Source organism: Ipomoea triloba, chromosome 11 (genome assembly GCF_003576645.1).
Source record: "Ipomoea triloba cultivar NCNSP0323 chromosome 11, ASM357664v1".
Taxonomy (NCBI): domain Eukaryota; kingdom Viridiplantae; phylum Streptophyta; class Magnoliopsida; order Solanales; family Convolvulaceae; genus Ipomoea; species Ipomoea triloba.
Window position 1 is genome coordinate 13,450,835 of NC_044926.1, and position 23,230 is coordinate 13,474,064.

Below are 23,230 nucleotides of genomic sequence, written 5' to 3' on the forward strand. Positions count from 1 at the left end.
TTCATACCCAAATTCGTCAAAGATCGAACTCACCTTCGGTTACCGTAGTTTTTAGCGGCAGGAATTACCAAATTAGGAAGTAAGTTTTATTCGGGCTTGGCGTATTGACCCGAGTCTTACCTGGGCTGGGAGGCATAATAATCTCTGATTAGTTACCTCAAGAGTCAAGTCCTCAACTCATTTCTATCTCAGGCGCAGGAATATCAACCCTTCTAATTTCTATACTTTCCTTCTCCTCCGCCGCCAGGCCAGCCACCGCTACCAGTCTGATTCTCAGTTTTCTCCTCCGTCATACGTTTGCGCCACCGCTGTAAAACTCCCCGAACTGCTAATAAGCTCTTTCAGATGGGTGAGGTTAGCGAGAAAGCTCCAAAAGTGCCAATCCCAGGCAAAAGAAATATCCTAATCACTAGTGCGCTGCCTTTACGTCAACAACGTCCCTCACCCTCGGCATATCATCGGCTGTAAGATATTCCATCTCTTCTCACCCTGTCTATGCTTATATGCGTGNNNNCCTAATCACTAGTGCGCTGCCTTACGTCAACAACGTCCCTCACCTCGGCAATATCATCGGCTGTAAGATATTCCATCTCTTCTCACCCTGTCTATGCTTATATGCGTGTATTTTACTTCGATTCATTTGTTTTTTAGTTGATTCGAAACATTTATTAGCTTTTGCTAAAGGAGTTGTACTAATTTTTTGGGTGTTTATGATGATTTGTAGGTGTGTTGAGTGCCGATGTGTTTGCTCGGTATTGTAGGCTCAGAGGCTACAATGCCATATACATATGCGGAACGGATGAGTACGGGACAGCCACTGAGACGAAAGCCTTGGAGGAGAATTCTACTCCTCAACAAATTTGTGACAAGTAAGGCTGCTATAATTTTAGTTTTAATGCTCCACAAATATGTGCCAATACGAGTATTTGCACATCCCAATATATTGTTTACCGCTCTAATTAGTTGGGTTTATGAATTTTAGTACTTGAAAAATTAATTGTAATAGACTGTGGGACTGGGAAAAAGTGAACTGAAGCTAATTGTCTTAAAAAAGTTACTCTATTTAATTGTCTCGAGAACTCTTTGTAACTTCCTAAAACTATGGTTTAAATAAATATTTATAGGTAGAAGAAGAATATAGTATTTTGTTTAGGTAGATAAACTAAGAAAACAAGAATTTTCATAATAAAGTGCAAATTCATAAAGAATAGGGAGCAACTGCAAACTTTTTGTAGATACTATGAGTTTACTATGCCTGTGAAATCATTATGTTAATAGTATTGTTATAACATGGTAAGTGGATCTCTCCACATGGTTTACCTGTTTATATATTGTATTGATTGCATGTTTCATATTTGGATTAATTCTGAATATAAACCTTATTCCTGTGTATTCAGATATCATGAAATCCATAAACAAGTCTATCAATGGTTTGACATAAGTTTTGATAAGTTTGGACGGACATCCACTCCTCAACAAACTGAGGTTTGCCAATCCATTTTCAAGAAACTATTGGAGAACAACTGGCTTACTGAGAATACAATGCAGCAGGTATGGAGTTTTCTATTGCTAATTAGTTCTTTGGCTTCAGAAAATAACTATATTTATTTCTTCTTATTCACTAGACCTATTTTGGATGAAATGATGAATTCCCCACCACTTCATCTTATCCCAAAAAGTTTCAACAAATCATCTTCTTTAAATGCAGCCTTACTGTGATACATGCAAAAAGTTTTTAGCTGACCGCCTTGTAGAGGGTACCTGTCCAACACCAGGTTGTAACTATGATTCTGCACGAGGAGATCAATGTGAAAAGTGCGGGAAGCTTTTAAATCCTACAGAACTAAAGGAGCCAAGATGCAAGGTTCACTTTTGCTTGGTTTCTTTTTACTTGATGCATTTCTATATTTACTTGTTCTCTTTTTGCGGTTTTGCCTCAATGAGACTTGTTTATTGACAGTGACCTAGTTGCAAATTTGAAAATATGAGGACGTGAAGATTCTTCTTGAACTTAAAAATAACTATTATTGCACTGCTGTAAGGTTTGCTATTTTGTATTGTGTAGAATAACATCAGCATACACAAAAATGGTCAGTTTATAAATGAGAATGTTATGCTGGAACTTAGGACCAACAAGAAACGATAAGATTAGAAATGAAGTTACTAGGGAACAAAAATGCGTAGGTTTTATTGTAGATAAAATGCTGGAAATAAATTTCAGGTGGTTTTGACATGCAAAGAGAAGACTGTGCACTGTTTAGGGGATGGTATTGGGTTTTCGGGGAAGAGGGAAGGACCTATGTTGAAGTTAAGTGAAACAATTAAATGAGACTAACTTTATAAACAAATATTCGAAATGTTAGCTTCAAGGGATATCGTTGCAGAATCTNGTGCGCTGCCTTACGTCAACAACGTCCCTCACCTCGGCAATATCATCGGCTGTAAGATATTCCATCTCTTCTCACCCTGTCTATGCTTATATGCGTGTATTTTACTTCGATTCATTTGTTTTTTAGTTGATTCGAAACATTTATTAGCTTTTGCTAAAGGAGTTGTACTAATTTTTTGGGTGTTTATGATGATTTGTAGGTGTGTTGAGTGCCGATGTGTTTGCTCGGTATTGTAGGCTCAGAGGCTACAATGCCATATACATATGCGGAACGGATGAGTACGGGACAGCCACTGAGACGAAAGCCTTGGAGGAGAATTCTACTCCTCAACAAATTTGTGACAAGTAAGGCTGCTATAATTTTAGTTTTAATGCTCCACAAATATGTGCCAATACGAGTATTTGCACATCCCAATATATTGTTTACCGCTCTAATTAGTTGGGTTTATGAATTTTAGTACTTGAAAAATTAATTGTAATAGACTGTGGGACTGGGAAAAAGTGAACTGAAGCTAATTGTCTTAAAAAAGTTACTCTATTTAATTGTCTCGAGAACTCTTTGTAACTTCCTAAAACTATGGTTTAAATAAATATTTATAGGTAGAAGAAGAATATAGTATTTTGTTTAGGTAGATAAACTAAGAAAACAAGAATTTTCATAATAAAGTGCAAATTCATAAAGAATAGGGAGCAACTGCAAACTTTTTGTAGATACTATGAGTTTACTATGCCTGTGAAATCATTATGTTAATAGTATTGTTATAACATGGTAAGTGGATCTCTCCACATGGTTTACCTGTTTATATATTGTATTGATTGCATGTTTCATATTTGGATTAATTCTGAATATAAACCTTATTCCTGTGTATTCAGATATCATGAAATCCATAAACAAGTCTATCAATGGTTTGACATAAGTTTTGATAAGTTTGGACGGACATCCACTCCTCAACAAACTGAGGTTTGCCAATCCATTTTCAAGAAACTATTGGAGAACAACTGGCTTACTGAGAATACAATGCAGCAGGTATGGAGTTTTCTATTGCTAATTAGTTCTTTGGCTTCAGAAAATAACTATATTTATTTCTTCTTATTCACTAGACCTATTTTGGATGAAATGATGAATTCCCCACCACTTCATCTTATCCCAAAAAGTTTCAACAAATCATCTTCTTTAAATGCAGCCTTACTGTGATACATGCAAAAAGTTTTTAGCTGACCGCCTTGTAGAGGGTACCTGTCCAACACCAGGTTGTAACTATGATTCTGCACGAGGAGATCAATGTGAAAAGTGCGGGAAGCTTTTAAATCCTACAGAACTAAAGGAGCCAAGATGCAAGGTTCACTTTTGCTTGGTTTCTTTTTACTTGATGCATTTCTATATTTACTTGTTCTCTTTTTGCGGTTTTGCCTCAATGAGACTTGTTTATTGACAGTGACCTAGTTGCAAATTTGAAAATATGAGGACGTGAAGATTCTTCTTGAACTTAAAAATAACTATTATTGCACTGCTGTAAGGTTTGCTATTTTGTATTGTGTAGAATAACATCAGCATACACAAAAATGGTCAGTTTATAAATGAGAATGTTATGCTGGAACTTAGGACCAACAAGAAACGATAAGATTAGAAATGAAGTTACTAGGGAACAAAAATGCGTAGGTTTTATTGTAGATAAAATGCTGGAAATAAATTTCAGGTGGTTTTGACATGCAAAGAGAAGACTGTGCACTGTTTAGGGGATGGTATTGGGTTTTCGGGGAAGAGGGAAGGACCTATGTTGAAGTTAAGTGAAACAATTAAATGAGACTAACTTTATAAACAAATATTCGAAATGTTAGCTTCAAGGGATATCGTTGCAGAATCTATGTTACTGACTCCTTTTTGTGGGAACAAGGCATTAGTTTGGTTTGTAAGAGTATGCATTTTCATTTTCTCTTTTGTATGTTGAACATTCACTACAACAATGAAATGAATATTGTTCATTAACTATTTCTTTAATTTCTTTTCATCAGGTCTGCCGTAACACCCCATGCATTAAAGATACAGACCACTTGTTCCTTGAGCTCCCTTTGCTGAAGGATAAATTAGAGAGCTACGTAAACAGTATGTCAGTGGCTGGAGGATGGAGTCAGAATGCTATTCACACAACACATGCATGGCTAAGAGAAGGGCTGAAGTCAAGGTGTATCACTAGAGATTTGAAATGGGGGGTTCCAGTTCCACATGAGAAATACAAGGAAAAGGTTAGTTGGCGATAAGTTAGCCATTTATAAATTTGACTTTTTTTTATTTTTTATTTTTTGAGTAGGTGGGTATAACTTCACTGCCATTTAGTACTTTGTATATGTTTATGATGCCACTATATTGCACAATGGTGTGTGTTTTTAAGGTTAAGGAGGCACTAACTATTATCACAATACTTTATCAATCCGTTAGATTGTGGATTCTGTGCTTGCTTATGATATTGTTTTTGAAATTATTGTGATTAGGTTTTCTATGTATGGTTTGATGCACCTATTGGTTATGTATCCATCACTTCATGCTACACAGCTGAATGGGAGAAATGGTGGAAGAATCCTGAAAATGTGGAGCTGTATCAATTTATGGGCAAGGACAATGTGCCTTTTCATACTGTGAGTAATAATAATGTTCTTTTTTTTTTTTTTGAAATAGTTTTATTTTAGTTTTGTATTCTATTTATGATTTGTTTTGTGCCTAATGTAGTGTAGTGTGGTGGCTGCATGGTTTTATAAGTGTGTCTCTTTTTTATTTGTTACTTTTTTGTTACAAGGACAATTTGGAAGTTTTTTATGCACCTTTAGTGGTAATAAGATGTGTTATTTGTTTACTGCCCAATGTAGTGGTGCAGGTGTAGGATTTGAATGAATTGTTTGATTACCTTTTGGTGGTAAGAACCTCTGAATGTATTTGAGGCATAAACTTTCTTTTCCTTGCACAGGATTTTAAAATGATTTTTCTACTCTATATCCAGTGCTATATCATCTTCTCTTAGTCTTGGAGTGAGTTATGGAGAAAAAATTGTTTGGCTCCTTAAAATGGCTTTGGTGTCTGAAGCAGATCTGATAATGTTCAGTGGTTTGACTTGCAAGTTGCCTATTATAGAGTAGTGAGTAATTAAATGAAAATGTTATGTTCCTATGTTAACCTTGACTTAAATTTCTTTGTTAAACTCTTTTAGAAGAGGGGTTATCAAACAGTAAAGCTGAAATGTATAAATGGTGGGGCTTTAATCTTAATTGGAGTTTACTTCTTGCCTTTGTTTTGATGCCAAGCAATGTTTAGGTTTTTTAAAACCGAACTGAAACTGAACCGAACTCTAATGTTAAACCGAATGGTTTAATATATATATATATATATATATATATATATATATATATATATATATATTATTAAAATTGAAATCGAAAAAAATCGAACAGAAACCCTAAATGCCCACCCTAATTAGAACCAAATACTTGGTAAATGTAATGGGTTTAAGTGAAAGAATCCTCTTTCTTAGGTAGTAAATGAGAATTGGAATCAAAATAAATAAATAAATAATTAATTAATTAATTAATTAAAATTAATAAATATATAAAAACATATAATACATAATATACACATACATATATGTGTATACACATTAAAGTTTCATATTGAATGCCTGGACAATGGCTTTTTTTATTATCTTTTTTTCTTCCTCTTTTTTTGATTACATTGTTCAAAAGTAGGGGATGGAAATGGTAATGGATTTTATAATTATTAAAGGATTTGAATCCAATTGTAGGATAACACAAAGTAGGCAAACATAGTAATGGTATCAAATCCGATAGTAGGGTACAAAAGTCACCAACCAAATGCCACCTACATGTTTTATGAAAAAACTTCACCTGTTCAGCAAAAGGAGACAAACAAACATGGGAATGGTATCAAATCCGATAGTAGGGTACAGAAGTCACCAACCAAACACCACCTAGATGTTTTATGAAAATACTTCACCTGTTTACAAATAACTGTCCTCTAGCAAAAAACACATTTATTTAGGACTTAGGAGAACATATTTAATGTGATCTAGAAAATTAAGTAGGTATAATTCCAATTTTGCCCCATCATAAATGTATTATATCCGCTGTTATTCTTTTTCTATTTCAACTCAAAAGAATATTTTGATAGTAAGTCTAATAAATATTATTAAATTTGTGGTAGATGATTCATGATTGTTTTTGTTGGGCATCTCAAAATAGTAAGGAGGATAGTTATTTGTAGACAATAATTTATCAAGCTAGTAGTTATTAGCTTGCTGTTGTAGACCAACCTTTCTATTTTGAATTACTGTATAAGCCCAATTGAGTGACCTTGGCCCAATCTTGGATTATTACATGGTATGCTTGGTTTGGTCCACTTTGTGTTCACTTGGAGGGTCTGATCTGAAGCGTGGTGGCGTCTAGAGCTCTTTCGTTTCCAATCCAATTTCAAGTGGTCAACCGGTTAGATTCAAAATGGCCTGGTTGTCCACTTGAGGGGAGTGTTAAGAGTCCCACATTGAAAGTCTTTTAGTGTGGTTTGGCCCATGTGCATTATAGCCCAATTGAGTGACCTTGGCCCAATCTTAGATTATAACAAGGATAATAATTTATTAAAGCATTCTATCTGTAAGGTTGGATTAAATTAAAGTTCTTAGTTTGATATGTACCTTTGTATTGACTCTAAGTATTTTTCAGGTAATTTTCCCATCTACACTTTTTGGAACGGGTGAAAACTGGACTTTTATGAAAACTATCAGTGTTACTGAATACTTAAACTATGAAGCAGGTTAGCAAGAAATCTCTTTGCCAGATGGTTGATGTTTTTTTATTAGTTAAAAATGTATTTTGCAGAGATCCCATTATGTTTTGTTCACTGTTGAGTATCTCCTCTGATTTGGCTTCTACCACCCCTTTCCATGTGCTATCCTATTCAGGGAAGTTTTCAAAAAGTAAAGGTATAGGAGTCTTTGGAAATGATGTGAAAGATACAACTATTCCTGTAGAAGTATGGAGATACTACTTGCTGGCAAATAGGCCAGAGGTGAGTTCTTGTTTCTTTTCACTATGTTTCCTGTTATTAGATTAATGTCTTCCTTTATCTTGGTATGTGTCTCTGTGTGAATGGATAGATAAATAGTGAAAGAGATATTGTATTACTTATTGGTTTAATACACTATGTACATTTATTGGCAAGCTCTTTCATGAACACAACATGTATAGAAACCCACCTACATAACACTCCTCAAGTTGTAACAAAGTTCACTCATCCAGTCATCCTAGGACCATGAAAAGCCTTGGTAAGAATATTAGTAGCTTGATCTAAAGCTCTCACATGTGATGGAGTGATTAGTCTTGTGCCAACTTTTCTCAAACAAAATGGCAATCAACTTCTATGTGTCAAGTGCATTTGTGAAGCTTTGGATTTGAAGTGGCATGTATGTCTACTTGTTATTGGGGTATAGATTCATAGGCTTGACCAATGACCATTTCTACCTCCAAATCTGCTTAGGGTGTGTTTGGAAACCCAGAAAATGACTTTTGGAAAATGTTTTCCGAGTTTCTAGTGTTTGGCAAGAGAGGGGAAAATGAAGTCAATGGAAAATGATGCATTAGTCAAAGTTAAATAGGTATGTTTTGGGGGAAAATGACTTCCCCTTTTTTTGGGGGGAAGTCATTTTCCAAGGGATATGAACATGCAAAATTTGTCAAAATAATGTGGTTTTAGTTTTACTTTTTACAACACTACTCCATGGGACCCTAGCCTGCCCCATGCTGGTTGGCGGGCCGGCCACGTTTTTTTTTTTTTTTTTTTTTTTAATTCAAAGTTCAAAAAAAAATTAAATAAGTAAAGTCTACAAATATGAACATTAGTACTGTCAAAGCAGGCCGACCGCCCCACATCGGACTTAATTTTTGGTGGACTTTTACGGGTCGGCCCGTTAAGCCTGCGGGCTAGGATTCATGCAATCCTAGCCCGCCCACACGGGTGGACGTGTACACATTGTTTTTTATTTATTTATTTATTTATTTTTTTAATAATTTTATATAGGGCCGACTCGCAGCTCGCGAGGGGCCTTAGCAAGCTAGGCTCGTTAGGCTTGCTATTTCGTGAGTCATCTTTTATTTTTTGGTGGTCCTAACTTACAAAATTTATTATACGCTCAAAATGGATAATAAGTGAATGAAAAATTGATTATCAAAATAAACCCATTTGAGTTGAAAAATGAAGTATACAATTCCGCTCATTTTCTTGCTCATTTTCCGGAAAATGAACCAAACACAAAAAAAAAAAAAAAAAAATTTCGCTGTGCAGCCAAACACCGGAAAGGAAAATATTTTCTGGAAAATGACTCATTTTCCAGAAGTCATTTTACGGGTTTCCAAACACACCCTTAATCCACATCAATTGACTCGTGACTTGAGACATCACTCTGTATCCTGATTCCAAACTCGATTGGACACTATCATCTGCTCATTACTCTTCGAAGAAATGAAATCATCACCAACAAATAGAGTGTAGCCTATGGTGGATTGCTTATCATTTGATGACCCAACAAAGTCAGCATCAATATAACCTTCTACTTGCTTATGCCCTTTATAATGGTACCATATCCTCGAATTGGGTGCTTTCTTCAAATACCTTAGACTCCAAAGTACTGCTTGTGAATGAGGACTCAGGGTTTCTCCATGAAATAACTAACCATACTCGTTGCAAATTCAATATACTGTCTTGTAATGGCAAGGTAATTGAACTTTTCCACTGTCTTTCTGTATCAATTTGGGTGCTTGCGTGATAGACAATCATCTTTTGAGAGTTTTACATTAATCTGTTTTCCATAAGCAAAACTACTAGCTCAAATCCCAATACCCTATATTTGAGAGTAATTTAGTATATGCTTCATTGGTGTAGAAGTGTGCCTTGGTTGGTTTGATCAACTTTGATATGAAAATATATTTGAAGATGCATCATTTGTAAGCTACACCATATACGTAAGCATAGCCCTTTGCCACCTGCTGAGTCTTTTGCTTAGACCATCATAATTCAATTTTGGGGGTAAATCACCTATTGACATCCAATAGCATGCTTGCCTGGGGGAAATGCAACCAGATCCCATGTTCAAGAGTAGTATCCAATGGTTGAACTTCTTCCATAGCTTTCCTCCAGCTGGGATGAATAAGGGCTTCAACAATGTTCTTAGGAACAGGTAAGAGTCAATAGCACAAGTAAAAGCATCAATGGAAGTAGGTAGATTCTTATATTGGACAAAGGCAGAAATATGATGACAAATGTAACTATGAGTACCTTTACGGAGCTAATAAGGATTAAGGAAGATCAAGATCAGTAAGTACTAAGAGGCGATATGTAGAGGCAGAATCTTTTAGCAAGGATGTACCGTCAAATACATGATGAACTAGAGGATGAGAAGAGGGCACAGGACCTAGTGAGAATTCATTTGGGAAGTATCCGTTGAAAGGCCATTTAGTGTTCAAAGTCATGAACATCTTTTGAATCATAATAAGGTTATGATTCAAAGAATGTAACATTAGCAGACACAATACATTGGTTAAGATCAAGAGAAAATCATGTATTCCCTTTTGGGTTTTGGACTAATCCATAAAGACACATTTAAGAGCTTCAGTATCAAGCTTTGCTCAAACATACTCTAGAATCATGTACAAACGAGGTACATCCAGATATATGAGGTTGTTGAGAAAATTTCATTAAGCAATGAGTGAACATCAGTGATCTCAGAAAGAAAGGTTAGGGTTTTTTGAACCTCCTAGTCAAAGATGCAATGCAGAGGCTGTTGCTGAACAAGAATTTGGGGCTTTTTTTGTTATTTTTTGTTTTTTTTTTTGAGGTCAAAAGACCAAAATGACCTTGTCTGGTACCATGTAAGTATATATGCATGGATAGGGAAAAGAGATACTTCATTGACTTATTGGTTGTAATACGCTATAGATACATGAAAGTATATATGCATGGATAGGGAAAAGAGATACTTCATTGACTTATTGGTTGTAATACACTATACATACATGTATAGGCTAGCTCCTAATGTATATTTACATGAATACAGAATGTGTCACAAATGCCCACTTAACACTCTTTAACTTCTACTTGCTACTAACAAATTTATGTTTTTTAGGTATCGGACACATTATTTACATGGACAGATTTGCAGGCGAAGTTAAATAGTGAATTACTAAGCAATCTTGGGAACTTTATTAATCGTGTCTTGAGTTTCATTGCAAAAGATCCTGGTAGGTCATCAAACCATTTATCTTTTGGTTTGATTAGCTTCCAATGGAAGTATTTTATGTTTGTACNCGTTGCAAATTCAATATACTGTCTTGTAATGGCAAGGTAATTGAACTTTTCCACTGTCTTTCTGTATCAATTTGGGTGCTTGCGTGATAGACAATCATCTTTTGAGAGTTTTACATTAATCTGTTTTCCATAAGCAAAACTACTAGCTCAAATCCCAATACCCTATATTTGAGAGTAATTTAGTATATGCTTCATTGGTGTAGAAGTGTGCCTTGGTTGGTTTGATCAACTTTGATATGAAAATATATTTGAAGATGCATCATTTGTAAGCTACACCATATACGTAAGCATAGCCCTTTGCCACCTGCTGAGTCTTTTGCTTAGACCATCATAATTCAATTTTGGGGGTAAATCACCTATTGACATCCAATAGCATGCTTGCCTGGGGGAAATGCAACCAGATCCCATGTTCAAGAGTAGTATCCAATGGTTGAACTTCTTCCATAGCTTTCCTCCAGCTGGGATGAATAAGGGCTTCAACAATGTTCTTAGGAACAGGGTAAGAGTCAATAGCACAAGTAAAAGCATCAATGGAAGTAGGTATATTCTTATATTGGACAAAGGCAGAAATATGATGACAAATGTAACTATGAGTACCTTTACGGGAGCTAATAAGGATTAAGGAAGATCAAAATCAGTTGAAGTACTAAGAGGCGAGCTATGTAGAGGCAGAATCTTTTAGCAAGGGATGTACCGTCAAATACATGATGAACTAGAGGATGAGAAGAGGGCACAGGAACCTAGTGAGAATTCATTTGGGAAGTATCCGTTGAAAGGCCATTTAGTGTTCAAAGTCATGAACATCTTTTGAATCATAATAAGGTTATGATTCAAAGAATGTAACATTAGCAGACACAATACATTGGTTAAGATCAAGAGAAAATCATGTATTCCCTTTTGGGTTTTGGACTAATCCATAAAGACACATTTAAGAGCTTCAGTATCAAGCTTTGCTCAAACATACTCTAGAATCATGTACAAACGAGGTACATCCAGATATATGAGGTTGTTGAGAAAATTTCATTAAGCAATGAGTGAACATCAGTGATCTCAGAAAGAAAGGTTAGGGTTTTTTGAACCTCCTAGTCAAAGATGCAATGCAGAGGCTGTTGCTGAACAAGAATTTGGGGCTTTTTTTGTTATTTTTTGTTTTTTTTTTTGAGGTCAAAAGACCAAAATGACCTTGTCTGGTACCATGTAAGTATATATGCATGGATAGGGAAAAGAGATACTTCATTGACTTATTGGTTGTAATACGCTATAGATACATGAAAGTATATATGCATGGATAGGGAAAAGAGATACTTCATTGACTTATTGGTTGTAATACACTATACATACATGTATAGGCTAGCTCCTAATGTATATTTACATGAATACAGAATGTGTCACAAATGCCCACTTAACACTCTTTAACTTCTACTTGCTACTAACAAATTTATGTTTTTTAGGTATCGGACACATTATTTACATGGACAGATTTGCAGGCGAAGTTAAATAGTGAATTACTAAGCAATCTTGGGAACTTTATTAATCGTGTCTTGAGTTTCATTGCAAAAGATCCTGGTAGGTCATCAAACCATTTATCTTTTGGTTTGATTAGCTTCCAATGGAAGTATTTTATGTTTGTACAAAGCTTTGGAAGTTTTCTACAGTTTACGTTGTGTATTCTTCTCTGTTTCTCCTTTATTGTATTTTTTAAATCATTTTCTGTTATCTGAGCTTCTTTTCCAAGCATAAATTTCCCTTGAATACGTATTTTCCACTGGGTTTGTTTGTTGCATAGGATAGTTCTAGATCTGAGGGGAAGTAGTATTCTGTTTACTTTTTAAGTTCCCATCAAAGGAAACATGATAATGTTTGATTTTAGATGGCTACATCTTATCAAATGCAGATATCAATATATCATGCGACATGCAGGACTAGATTCACTTTTTTCAGAGTTTTTTCAAATTTGTCATTCTTTCACTGACAATACTCCTGAACAGCTTCTGGATATGGTTCTGTAATTCCTGATGCTCATGGTATTGAATCTCATTCCTCAACTAAGGCTTTAGCAGAGAAGGTCGGAAACTATTTGGATCAATATATTGAAGCCATGGAAAAGGTGATTGATTCTGCATTGGAGTTCATTTCTATTGTTGCTCATCTGAGTAATGGCATAATATATTTTAATTATAGGTAAAATTGAAGCAAGGCTTGAAGATTGNTTCCTCCAGCTGGGATGAATAAGGGCTTCAACAATGTTCTTAGGAACAGGGTAAGAGTCAATAGCACAAGTAAAAGCATCAATGGAAGTAGGTATATTCTTATATTGGACAAAGGCAGAAATATGATGACAAATGTAACTATGAGTACCTTTACGGGAGCTAATAAGGATTAAGGAAGATCAAAATCAGTTGAAGTACTAAGAGGCGAGCTATGTAGAGGCAGAATCTTTTAGCAAGGGATGTACCGTCAAATACATGATGAACTAGAGGATGAGAAGAGGGCACAGGAACCTAGTGAGAATTCATTTGGGAAGTATCCGTTGAAAGGCCATTTAGTGTTCAAAGTCATGAACATCTTTTGAATCATAATAAGGTTATGATTCAAAGAATGTAACATTAGCAGACACAATACATTGGTTAAGATCAAGAGAAAATCATGTATTCCCTTTTGGGTTTTGGACTAATCCATAAAGACACATTTAAGAGCTTCAGTATCAAGCTTTGCTCAAACATACTCTAGAATCATGTACAAACGAGGTACATCCAGATATATGAGGTTGTTGAGAAAATTTCATTAAGCAATGAGTGAACATCAGTGATCTCAGAAAGAAAGGTTAGGGTTTTTTGAACCTCCTAGTCAAAGATGCAATGCAGAGGCTGTTGCTGAACAAGAATTTGGGGCTTTTTTTGTTATTTTTTGTTTTTTTTTTTGAGGTCAAAAGACCAAAATGACCTTGTCTGGTACCATGTAAGTATATATGCATGGATAGGGAAAAGAGATACTTCATTGACTTATTGGTTGTAATACGCTATAGATACATGAAAGTATATATGCATGGATAGGGAAAAGAGATACTTCATTGACTTATTGGTTGTAATACACTATACATACATGTATAGGCTAGCTCCTAATGTATATTTACATGAATACAGAATGTGTCACAAATGCCCACTTAACACTCTTTAACTTCTACTTGCTACTAACAAATTTATGTTTTTTAGGTATCGGACACATTATTTACATGGACAGATTTGCAGGCGAAGTTAAATAGTGAATTACTAAGCAATCTTGGGAACTTTATTAATCGTGTCTTGAGTTTCATTGCAAAAGATCCTGGTAGGTCATCAAACCATTTATCTTTTGGTTTGATTAGCTTCCAATGGAAGTATTTTATGTTTGTACAAAGCTTTGGAAGTTTTCTACAGTTTACGTTGTGTATTCTTCTCTGTTTCTCCTTTATTGTATTTTTTAAATCATTTTCTGTTATCTGAGCTTCTTTTCCAAGCATAAATTTCCCTTGAATACGTATTTTCCACTGGGTTTGTTTGTTGCATAGGATAGTTCTAGATCTGAGGGGAAGTAGTATTCTGTTTACTTTTTAAGTTCCCATCAAAGGAAACATGATAATGTTTGATTTTAGATGGCTACATCTTATCAAATGCAGATATCAATATATCATGCGACATGCAGGACTAGATTCACTTTTTTCAGAGTTTTTTCAAATTTGTCATTCTTTCACTGACAATACTCCTGAACAGCTTCTGGATATGGTTCTGTAATTCCTGATGCTCATGGTATTGAATCTCATTCCTCAACTAAGGCTTTAGCAGAGAAGGTCGGAAACTATTTGGATCAATATATTGAAGCCATGGAAAAGGTGATTGATTCTGCATTGGAGTTCATTTCTATTGTTGCTCATCTGAGTAATGGCATAATATATTTTAATTATAGGTAAAATTGAAGCAAGGCTTGAAGATTATATTTTAATTATAGGTAAAATTGAAGCAAGGCTTGAAGATTGCCATGTCTCTTTCTGGTGAAGGAAATGCTTATCTGCAAGTAAGTTTCAGTCTGCCATCTTTTGCTGCAAGTAATTTGCTTGTCTTTAATTTCCTCTAGTTTTTAAGTGATTAATTAATAAAGTTTTTCTTGGGATTTTGGAGCGTTACATTTTGTTTTTCTAGGTTTTTCTTGGGATTTTGGAGCGTTACATTTTGTTTTTCTAGAAGATTTTTTAAAAGCAATATAGCTATGTTAATCTCAAAGGATTCTCACCTTTTGTATTTTTTCCAGGAGAGCCAATTTTGGAAGCTTTACAAGGAAGATAGACCTTCATGTTCGGTAGTTATGAGAACTGCTGCTGGTCTAGTTTATCTACTCGCTTGCCTCTTAGAGCCTTTTATGCCTTCTTTTTCACGTGAGGTAATCAATGTTCTCCATTTTCATTTTGGAAGACAAGCATTTGTGGGTTCTTGTAACTGAGATGTTTTGCATCTTTTTTGGTCTCTGCCTCGTAGGTATTCAAGCAGTTAAACTTGCCTGAATCACGGCTTTCACTTTCTGATGAAAATGGTGACATTGAAAGGGCTAAAAAGCCCTGGGATATTTTACCTGCTGGTCACAAAATTGGAACACCTGCGCCATTATTCAAGGAATTGGTATGTGAACTTTGACATTTCTTCTTTTACCAATGTTGCTTGCTATGTCTCTTGTAGGGTCTAGATTCTGATAGGTTGCTCATGAATCGATATTATTGTTTAATATGCAGAAAGATGAAGAAGTTGAACTGTACCGGGAGAAGTTTGCTGGAAGTCAAGCTGACAGGACTTTGAGGGTAGAAGCTGAAGCAAAGAAGATTACTGAACAATTGAGTAAAGCAAAAATTTCAAGTAATCTTATTTATTCTCTTTTGATATTCTTTTATTGAGTCTCTCACTCTCTCATTTTGTATGTATGAACCTATGCCCTCTCTTTTTCAATGTTTTATAGGGTGAAGTTAACCCTTGGTTACAATAACTGTCTAGCAGTTTCCTTATATTGCATTAGAACCATGCCTTCTCATCCCAATCTCCCGACTTGGATTTTAATTATCTTTTAGAAGTTTGAACACTTCAGGGACAGATTAAATTGGCACTCTTTAATGCTTCTATTTGTTTAAACAACTTGCTTGATGCATCCCACTTTTAAGATCCTCTATAGTTGGGTATTTGCAGTTGATGTGGTTGAGTTTCCTGTGGATGTGTATTCTTTGAGGACCGTATTGGTAGCTTATTTTTCTGCTGCTGTTATTGCTGTCAGATGAAAAAACAAAGAAGGAACGATCAACAAAATCAGCTGAAGCCAAGTCGAAGGCTGGAGCATCTGTCTCTGCTGAAGCTGAAGTATCCATTAGCAGACTTGATATCCGTGTTGGTCTTATCAAGAAAGCCCAAAAGCATCCTGATGCTGATTCTCTGTATGTAGAAGAGATTGATGTTGGTGAAACACAACCTAGGACTGTTGTTAGTGGCCTAGTCAAATATATTCCACTTGAAGAGATGCAGGTTTGCCCCTTACTTTTTCCTTGTTTTTGATATTTCAACCGTGTTTCACTCACAGTGGTTATTACTTTGTGCCAGAATCGTAAGGTCTGTGTTCTTTGCAACCTGAAGCCAGCAACCATGAGGGGTATTAAATCTCAAGCAATGGTTCTTGCTGCTTCTAACAACGATCATACTAAGGTATGTGGTAATCTACTTTTGGGGTTAAAGTCTTATCTTTTCTGCAGTAGGTTGATGTGTGTTGTATGAACTCTACATTTTAAACTGCATAGTTGGTGGGAAAACCAACTGGAGAAGCAAATTATAATAGGTTATGCTCATTGTTCCTGCAGCCATGTATTTTTTTCTTTGGATGGTGGTGTTTCCTCAGATTAGGTGTTTGTCATGCATTCTTCCATAACGAATAGTATTTTGATTGCAGTTTAAACTTACAACTGGAAATTTTGTACACATGCATATGTATGTGTCGGGTGAGGGAGGATTGTCTTTTTGCGTTCAAGTGTGCTTTTGAATCGCAGGAGATTGATAGGTGTGACCAGTGTTATCAAGGCGACGCCTAGGCGTCCGGTCGGTCGAGACCGAACGCCTAATGTGCTCGCCTCGCCTAAGTGCAGAATACAACTCCAAAACTCCACAAAACATACATGGGTAGAACCTACACACTAAGGCGAGTCGACCGGTGTAATTTTCAGCCGGAGAAGTCTCCGGAATCTGCCTCATGCTGCGGCGCGTGGAGGAGCATGGTGGCTCTGATGGCGGAGCGGTTCGAGCTCCGGCGTCGTCCTCCTGTTCCGAGCAAAGCCCACTCTTCTCAAGGCTACAACTTCCTAGAGTAGAGTAAATATGACTGCCTATATATATTACTCATCGCCTAGTCGACTAGGCGGTCGACGGCATCTCGCCTAGAAAGTCTGCCTTGATAAGCTTGGGTGTGACTGGCCTTTTAGCAAGGTTTCTTTTCAGGGCATGCTTTGTGGTGTTTGGTGTTTGTTTTTATCTTTAATTTTAAATGGTAACAAAAGGTAAAGAAAATTGATGTGGGCAAAGTACAATATTTACAACCCATAAACAATGGGAGAACAGATATTGATTACACTGGATGTTGTTCAAAATAACAGTTCCTCAAACAAATGAGTTTAGGGAAGTTACTCTGTTTTTGCTCTCTTCCATACTGATACAACACATGTTTATTTGTCTCAAATTGTTGGAGTTAGGTAACAAAAATTTCAAATTATGCTGAATGTTGTGCAAAAAATAACAAGGAGTCTGGTTCATGAAAACCAGAGTTTTTTTCATCTGTGTTTTTTTTTTTTTTAATTTTTTATTGATGCTAGGTTGAATTGGTGGAGCCACCTCAAGATGCTGCTGTTGGTGAGCGTGTAACATTTTTGGGATTTGAAGGCAAGCCTGACGATGTGTTGAACCCCAAGAAGAAGGTTTGGGAAACCCTACAAGTGGATTTTCACACTAACAAGGAATTAGTAGCCTGCTACAAGGATATTCCATTCACCACATCAGCTGGGGTGTGCAAGGTTTCATCCATCTCTGAAGGATCTATAAGATAGACGTAGACTTGCATTTGATTCACTCAGTGAAAAGAAAATTCTACACTTTTGCGTATGTCCTGTTCTGCTTTAGATGTTTTTCAAAATATCATTAATGATTGTTTAATGGCGATTGCCGATTGCTGCTGTTCTAACCTTATGTTTGCAGTCTATACGGATGTTACAAAGATGTACTTTCAGAATGCTTGGTTATAGGAATTTATCATTCTTAGTTTTTAGCACTGATGGATATTACAAAAAAAATTGTATTTTGCATTTGTGCCTTGTCCGGCTAGTTCGCTTATGATAATTGGAAATTTGGAACCATATTAGGATCTGTTTTTAGTTGGCTTGGTAACGTGGTGGGTAATAGGTCCCAGCCCTCGATGATCAATCTACTAGACATGCTGAACAGTCGTTATACTATGGACCATTGTGGACCATAGGTCATGATTGATACTGCAGTTGTGTTGAAAGGAAATTGCAGTTGCGCAGAACAGAGGCCGTGTCATCCATCTGAAACTGCAGTTGTGTGAACGGATACTGCAGTTGTGTTGAAAAGATACTATAGTTGTGTTGAAAAGATACTGTAGTTGTGTTGAACGGATGAATGACCTCTGTTCCGTGCACCTGCAGTTTCTTTTCAACACAATGTATCTTTTCAACACCACTGCAGTATTCGTTCAACATAACTGTAGTATCAGCTATGATCATGGTCCACAATGCATTGTAGACCATGGTCCACCATATAATTTGCGCATGCCGAAGACATACGCCCTAAGAGGAGCTGGAAATCACCTGTCAAATTGAGAGATGGGGTTGTTTACAAAATTAGAAAAATGGAGGGTTTTTTGGAAAAAAAAAAAAAAAAAGAGAATTGCAGAAGTGAAAAAAATGCAAATTGGAGAATTTGTTTATTAATTTTTTTTAAAATTTTAATCTAATCTTCATTCTTCCACTTAGGGTGTGTTTGGAAAGCAGGAAAATGATTTCTGGAAAATGAGTCATTTTCCAGAAATCATTTTCCTTTCTTGTGTTTGGCTACAGAGTAGAAAACTGTCTGTGTGTTTCATTCATTTTCCAGAAAATGAGGAGGAAAATGAACAGAATTCTATAATTACGTATTTTAGTATATTTGTTTAAATATAACAACATTTATAATAACAATTTTCAGTATAACAACATTTATAATAACAATTTTCAGTATAATTAACAAATGACTAATAAAATATCAAAATAACTAACCAAAGTATTCCAATTAAAAATAACAAAGCAAAATAGAGTTGATCATTGCATCCAACATCTTACAAATTGTGTTGTTCCACCTTTCCGTCCGCGAAATCTTCCTTGCCACCCGCGAAATCTTCCTTGCACATCAAGTGGCACAGAAGCACGAATATGGTTCCATCTATTGCTCCTAGACAATCTTTAAAGTATGGATAAAATCGAGGATTGCTAATGATTTCATGGGGAGTTAATTCACTATCCGGTAATACTATGAGTTTCTTATACAAAGTTAAAATGGCTCTCAAAACACTTCTAAAATAACGATGAACTGTCTCAATTGACCTATAATACCTTGATCTAATAACCCGAAATCTTACATTGTGACCTATTATATGTAAGAACATTATCACTTGTTCTTTAACACTTACGGCTCTAGTTGTGTGCAATAAATTATTAGTGGTAAGAATGTCACACAACTTATAGAATGAAATAGGTCGCATTCTAATAATGCTAATATATTTTTTATCACCCTCACACAAAATACTATTTATGTAAAAATCCCGGTCATAATCTCTATTGACAATCTCGTACTCTATTTGATTTTTTTTTCCTAAGAAGTTGCAATAGAAGAATCCCAACAACTAGTATTGCACTTGATGCACTCATAACAACAGCACACACATGATTATTATCCATCTATACAATTCAAAAATGCAAAATAATCACCACAATAATATCACATTTGTTATAAATTATTTATTTATAACAACAAAAAATCACAACATCTCAAAACCATAATCAAATAATACAAAAAAATAAAAATAAAATCTTAGGAATGGGAAACCAGTCCACCGTGGACTGGTTTGCGTACTAGTCCCAGGGGACTGGTTTTGCAAGCCAGTCCGACGGGACTAGTTTCAAAAACCAGTCCGTGGGACTGGTTTCACAAATCAGTCCGACGGATTGGTTGTGAAATCAGTTTCCTTTTTGCTCAAAAATAAGCAAATGTTCTTAGATCTGAGAAAATCATACATGGAGAGAGCAAGATAAGTGAGAAAGTGCAAGAAAATTACCTTGATAGGAAGCCAATGGAGAGAGCAGATGAAGAACAGTGAGATGCAAGAGTGGCGGGAGAAGTGAGATGCGAGATCTGGATAGTGAGTGCAAGAGAGAGGCGTGATTCGGAAAATGACTTCCCAAAAAATAAAGGGGAAGTCATTTTCCTCCAAATGAGGCTGATTTTCCATTGACTGACTAGCTATTTTCCTTTGACCATGCTTTCCTTGTCTTTCCCAAACACCACAAACCCGGAAAATGATTTCCATAAATCATTTTCCGGGTTTCCAAACACACCATTATACAATTTTGACGAATTGAGAATAGATATTCTCCAAATGGAGAAATATAAGTGCAATTCTACGCGAGGTCATTCGTTCAAATCCAAATGATGACATTTTCTCTTCTTCTTTCCTTCTTTTGTTTTCCCATCGCCTCTTTTCATTTCTTTTCCTCATCACCTCCAGTCCTGTCTTCTTAGTTCCCCATTGCCTTCTTAGTTCTTTCTTTTTCCAATTGTTCGCATAGCAGCCTTCTTGGATCTTGTCCAAGTCCATAAGTAATTACCTCAACCTATTTTTATTTATTTTGATGAATATTCTCTCATTTCTCTTTTGTTATAATAATTGATAATTGATGAATGTTCTAGTAGAACCTCATTTTAAGGTTCTTATGGTAGAACCTCAAAATGAGGAGGTTCCAAAAGAACCTCATTTTGAGGTTCTGATTGTAAACCTCAAATTGTTGCTTTACAATTTTAATTGCTGAACCTCAAAAGGAAGTTTTGCAATTGGAACTTCAAACTATTTTGTATGCTTGATTTTTATAAATATTAGTTGAAAAATTAATAAAATTTGTAGATGAGTATCTTACGGAATACACATGACAAAGATGAAAGTCCTTGGAAAATACCCTGATCATTTTTCTTGATATTTTATATGATAGGATCAAATGGTGCCCTAATGGACAACCTGTTTTTAAGTCCACTACCTGGAATGAAATCAATCAAGATAGGACGCCGTGTAGAAACTCTAAACTCATAGGTAACCAATACATTGAAGAATTTTATTTGAACACCCTACAAGATGCTATGAACACTTAAGGGTGAAACCACATGTATTCTTTCTTTTATGTAAGAGGTTGAAAAACATGAAAGTCTTACATGATACAAGAAATGCTAGTGCAGCAGAACAATTGGCTATGGATCTTAATGCATGCCAAGCATGTAGACAACGAGTAGCTGAAAGGTTTCTAACATTCAACTGCAATTGTTCATAAATGTCTGAAGATAACGGTATGAGCGCTTGTACACTTAGGAAATGATATCATTAGGCCACAAAATAGAGGACCTATTCAACAAGAATCTTACGGAATTCAAAATGGTATCCTTATTTTGAGGTATTATTATTATTATTATTGTTGTTGTTGTTGTTGTTGTTGCTAGTTGTTAATATTATTATAATCTTTATTGTAGAAATGTATAGGCGCCATTGATGAAACACATGTGGTAGCTTGGGCACCAACATCAAAACAAAAAGATGCATCATGGTAAAAAGGGCTCAATGGTGACCCAAAGTGTCGTGGCCGTTTGTTAACATGTCATGATGTTTACTTACTTACATACAGGATGTGAGGGACGTGCAAATGATTCCTGCATATTTTTAGATGCAATTTCAAAACCTGAATATGGATTTCCTATTCCTTCCCAAGGTATGATATTTTTTTTTTAATGAAATGGGTAAATTACTTTGTTGAAAACTATAAATAGGTTATTTTTTTGAAAGATATAAATAGGTTATTAATTATGTGCATAACACTTATATATGTAATTACTATGTTGTCTATGGCGGTTATCCAAATAAATCTGGGTTTTTGGCACCTTATCGTGGGAAGAGCTATCACTTAAATGAATTCTGTGGATGAGGATGGATAAGAAATAAGCAAGCTCTATTCAACTATCGACACTCGTCCTTGCGTAATGTCATAGAGAGTTGTTTTGGATTACTAAAAGCAAGGTTCCCAATTCTTGAATGCATTCATGGTTACACATTGCAAACACAAGTCAAAATTCCTATTGCTTGCTGTGCAATAGACAATTTATACGGATGCATGATGCTATGCATCAATTATTTACCGAATATGAAAGGAAAGACATGGAAATGACTAGTAGTAGTGGAAATAGTGATGGAAATGAACCTAAAGAATTAGATATGTCACAACATGTTATGCATGAAGTTCGAGAAGACATAACAAATGCTATATGGGAGGATTGTAATAAATAATGTTCTTGTTTTGTAACCAAACTATGCAATAATTGTAATAATTACAACTTATTTAGTAATATACTTTTATTAACTTTCGTTAGTTTTACAGATTTAGTATTAATCTTATTGATTTTTTATTTAAAAATTGAATTTGTAAAATGAAATTAAAAATTAGAGAAATGGCAAATTGGAGAAATGGAGAAATAGAAAACTAAAAAAGAAAAAACAGAGAAATGAAGGGGGTCATTTACCAAATTGGAAAAAATTGTAGGATTTTCTAGAAAAATGGAGAATTGGAGAAGTGGAAAAATGAAAATTGGAGAACTTGTTTACTGAATTTATTTTTCCAATTTTAATCTCATCTCCGTTCTTCAACTTCTTATACAATTTTGGAGAATTGAGAATAGAAGTTCTCTAAATGGATAGATGGAATAACACAGGTAAACAATGCAATTTTACACGAAGTCATTTATTCGAATTCAGCTGCTTCCTTCAAGGGTTAGTTCATTTGCTAATTGCAACATAGTTCTTTCTCCGAAGGGTTAGGTCATTTGCTAATTGCAACATACTTCTTTCTCCCCATTGCCTCTTCTTTCTTTTCTTTTCCCCATCGCCTCCCGTCTTCATTCTTCCCTTGCCTTCTTTCTTTTCCTAATCGTTCGCGTAGCCGCCTTCCTTCATGTACAGGAAAGAGGAGCGTAGTAGCACTCTGTCAAGCTGCACAATCACTCTGTTGAGCCGACATTCTCCACTGAAACTTCCATCTTGGCAACTGAACACATACTCTCCAAAATCTTTAGTTGGATCTTGTCCAAGTCCACAAGTAATTACCTAAACCTATTTTTATTTATTTTGATGAA

The 23,230-nt window shown here is 35.5% G+C and overlaps 1 protein-coding gene and 3 long non-coding RNA genes across 4 annotated transcripts; all 4 read left to right on the forward strand.

The window, feature by feature from the left end:
• The first annotated feature begins 223 nt into the window (after positions 1-223).
• LOC115996660 (methionine--tRNA ligase, cytoplasmic-like) lies at positions 224-18,099 on the forward strand. Its single transcript, XM_031236011.1, has 18 exons — positions 224-412; positions 2,385-2,441; positions 2,590-2,734; positions 3,263-3,416; positions 3,574-3,729; positions 4,403-4,633; positions 4,880-5,023; positions 7,112-7,202; positions 7,351-7,457; positions 10,567-10,681; positions 12,737-12,855; positions 14,733-14,798; positions 15,033-15,161; positions 15,257-15,397; positions 15,508-15,628; positions 16,038-16,282; positions 16,358-16,459; positions 17,614-18,099. Exons 1-18 carry the CDS (start codon positions 346-348, stop codon positions 17,842-17,844), a joined length of 2,421 nt encoding a protein of 806 aa, XP_031091871.1. The 5' UTR covers positions 224-345; the 3' UTR covers positions 17,845-18,099.
• Positions 515-828, forward strand: LOC115996663. The gene is made up of 2 exons (XR_004093659.1): positions 515-576; positions 725-828. It is a non-coding gene; the product is annotated as an uncharacterized LOC115996663 (long non-coding RNA).
• LOC115996662 lies at positions 1,401-1,840 on the forward strand. The gene is made up of 2 exons (XR_004093658.1): positions 1,401-1,551; positions 1,709-1,840. It is a non-coding gene; the product is annotated as an uncharacterized LOC115996662 (long non-coding RNA).
• On the forward strand, positions 14,053-14,717 carry LOC115996664. The gene is made up of 3 exons (XR_004093660.1): positions 14,053-14,075; positions 14,498-14,616; positions 14,691-14,717. It is a non-coding gene; the product is annotated as an uncharacterized LOC115996664 (long non-coding RNA).
• Positions 18,100-23,230: the final 5,131 nt, after the last annotated feature.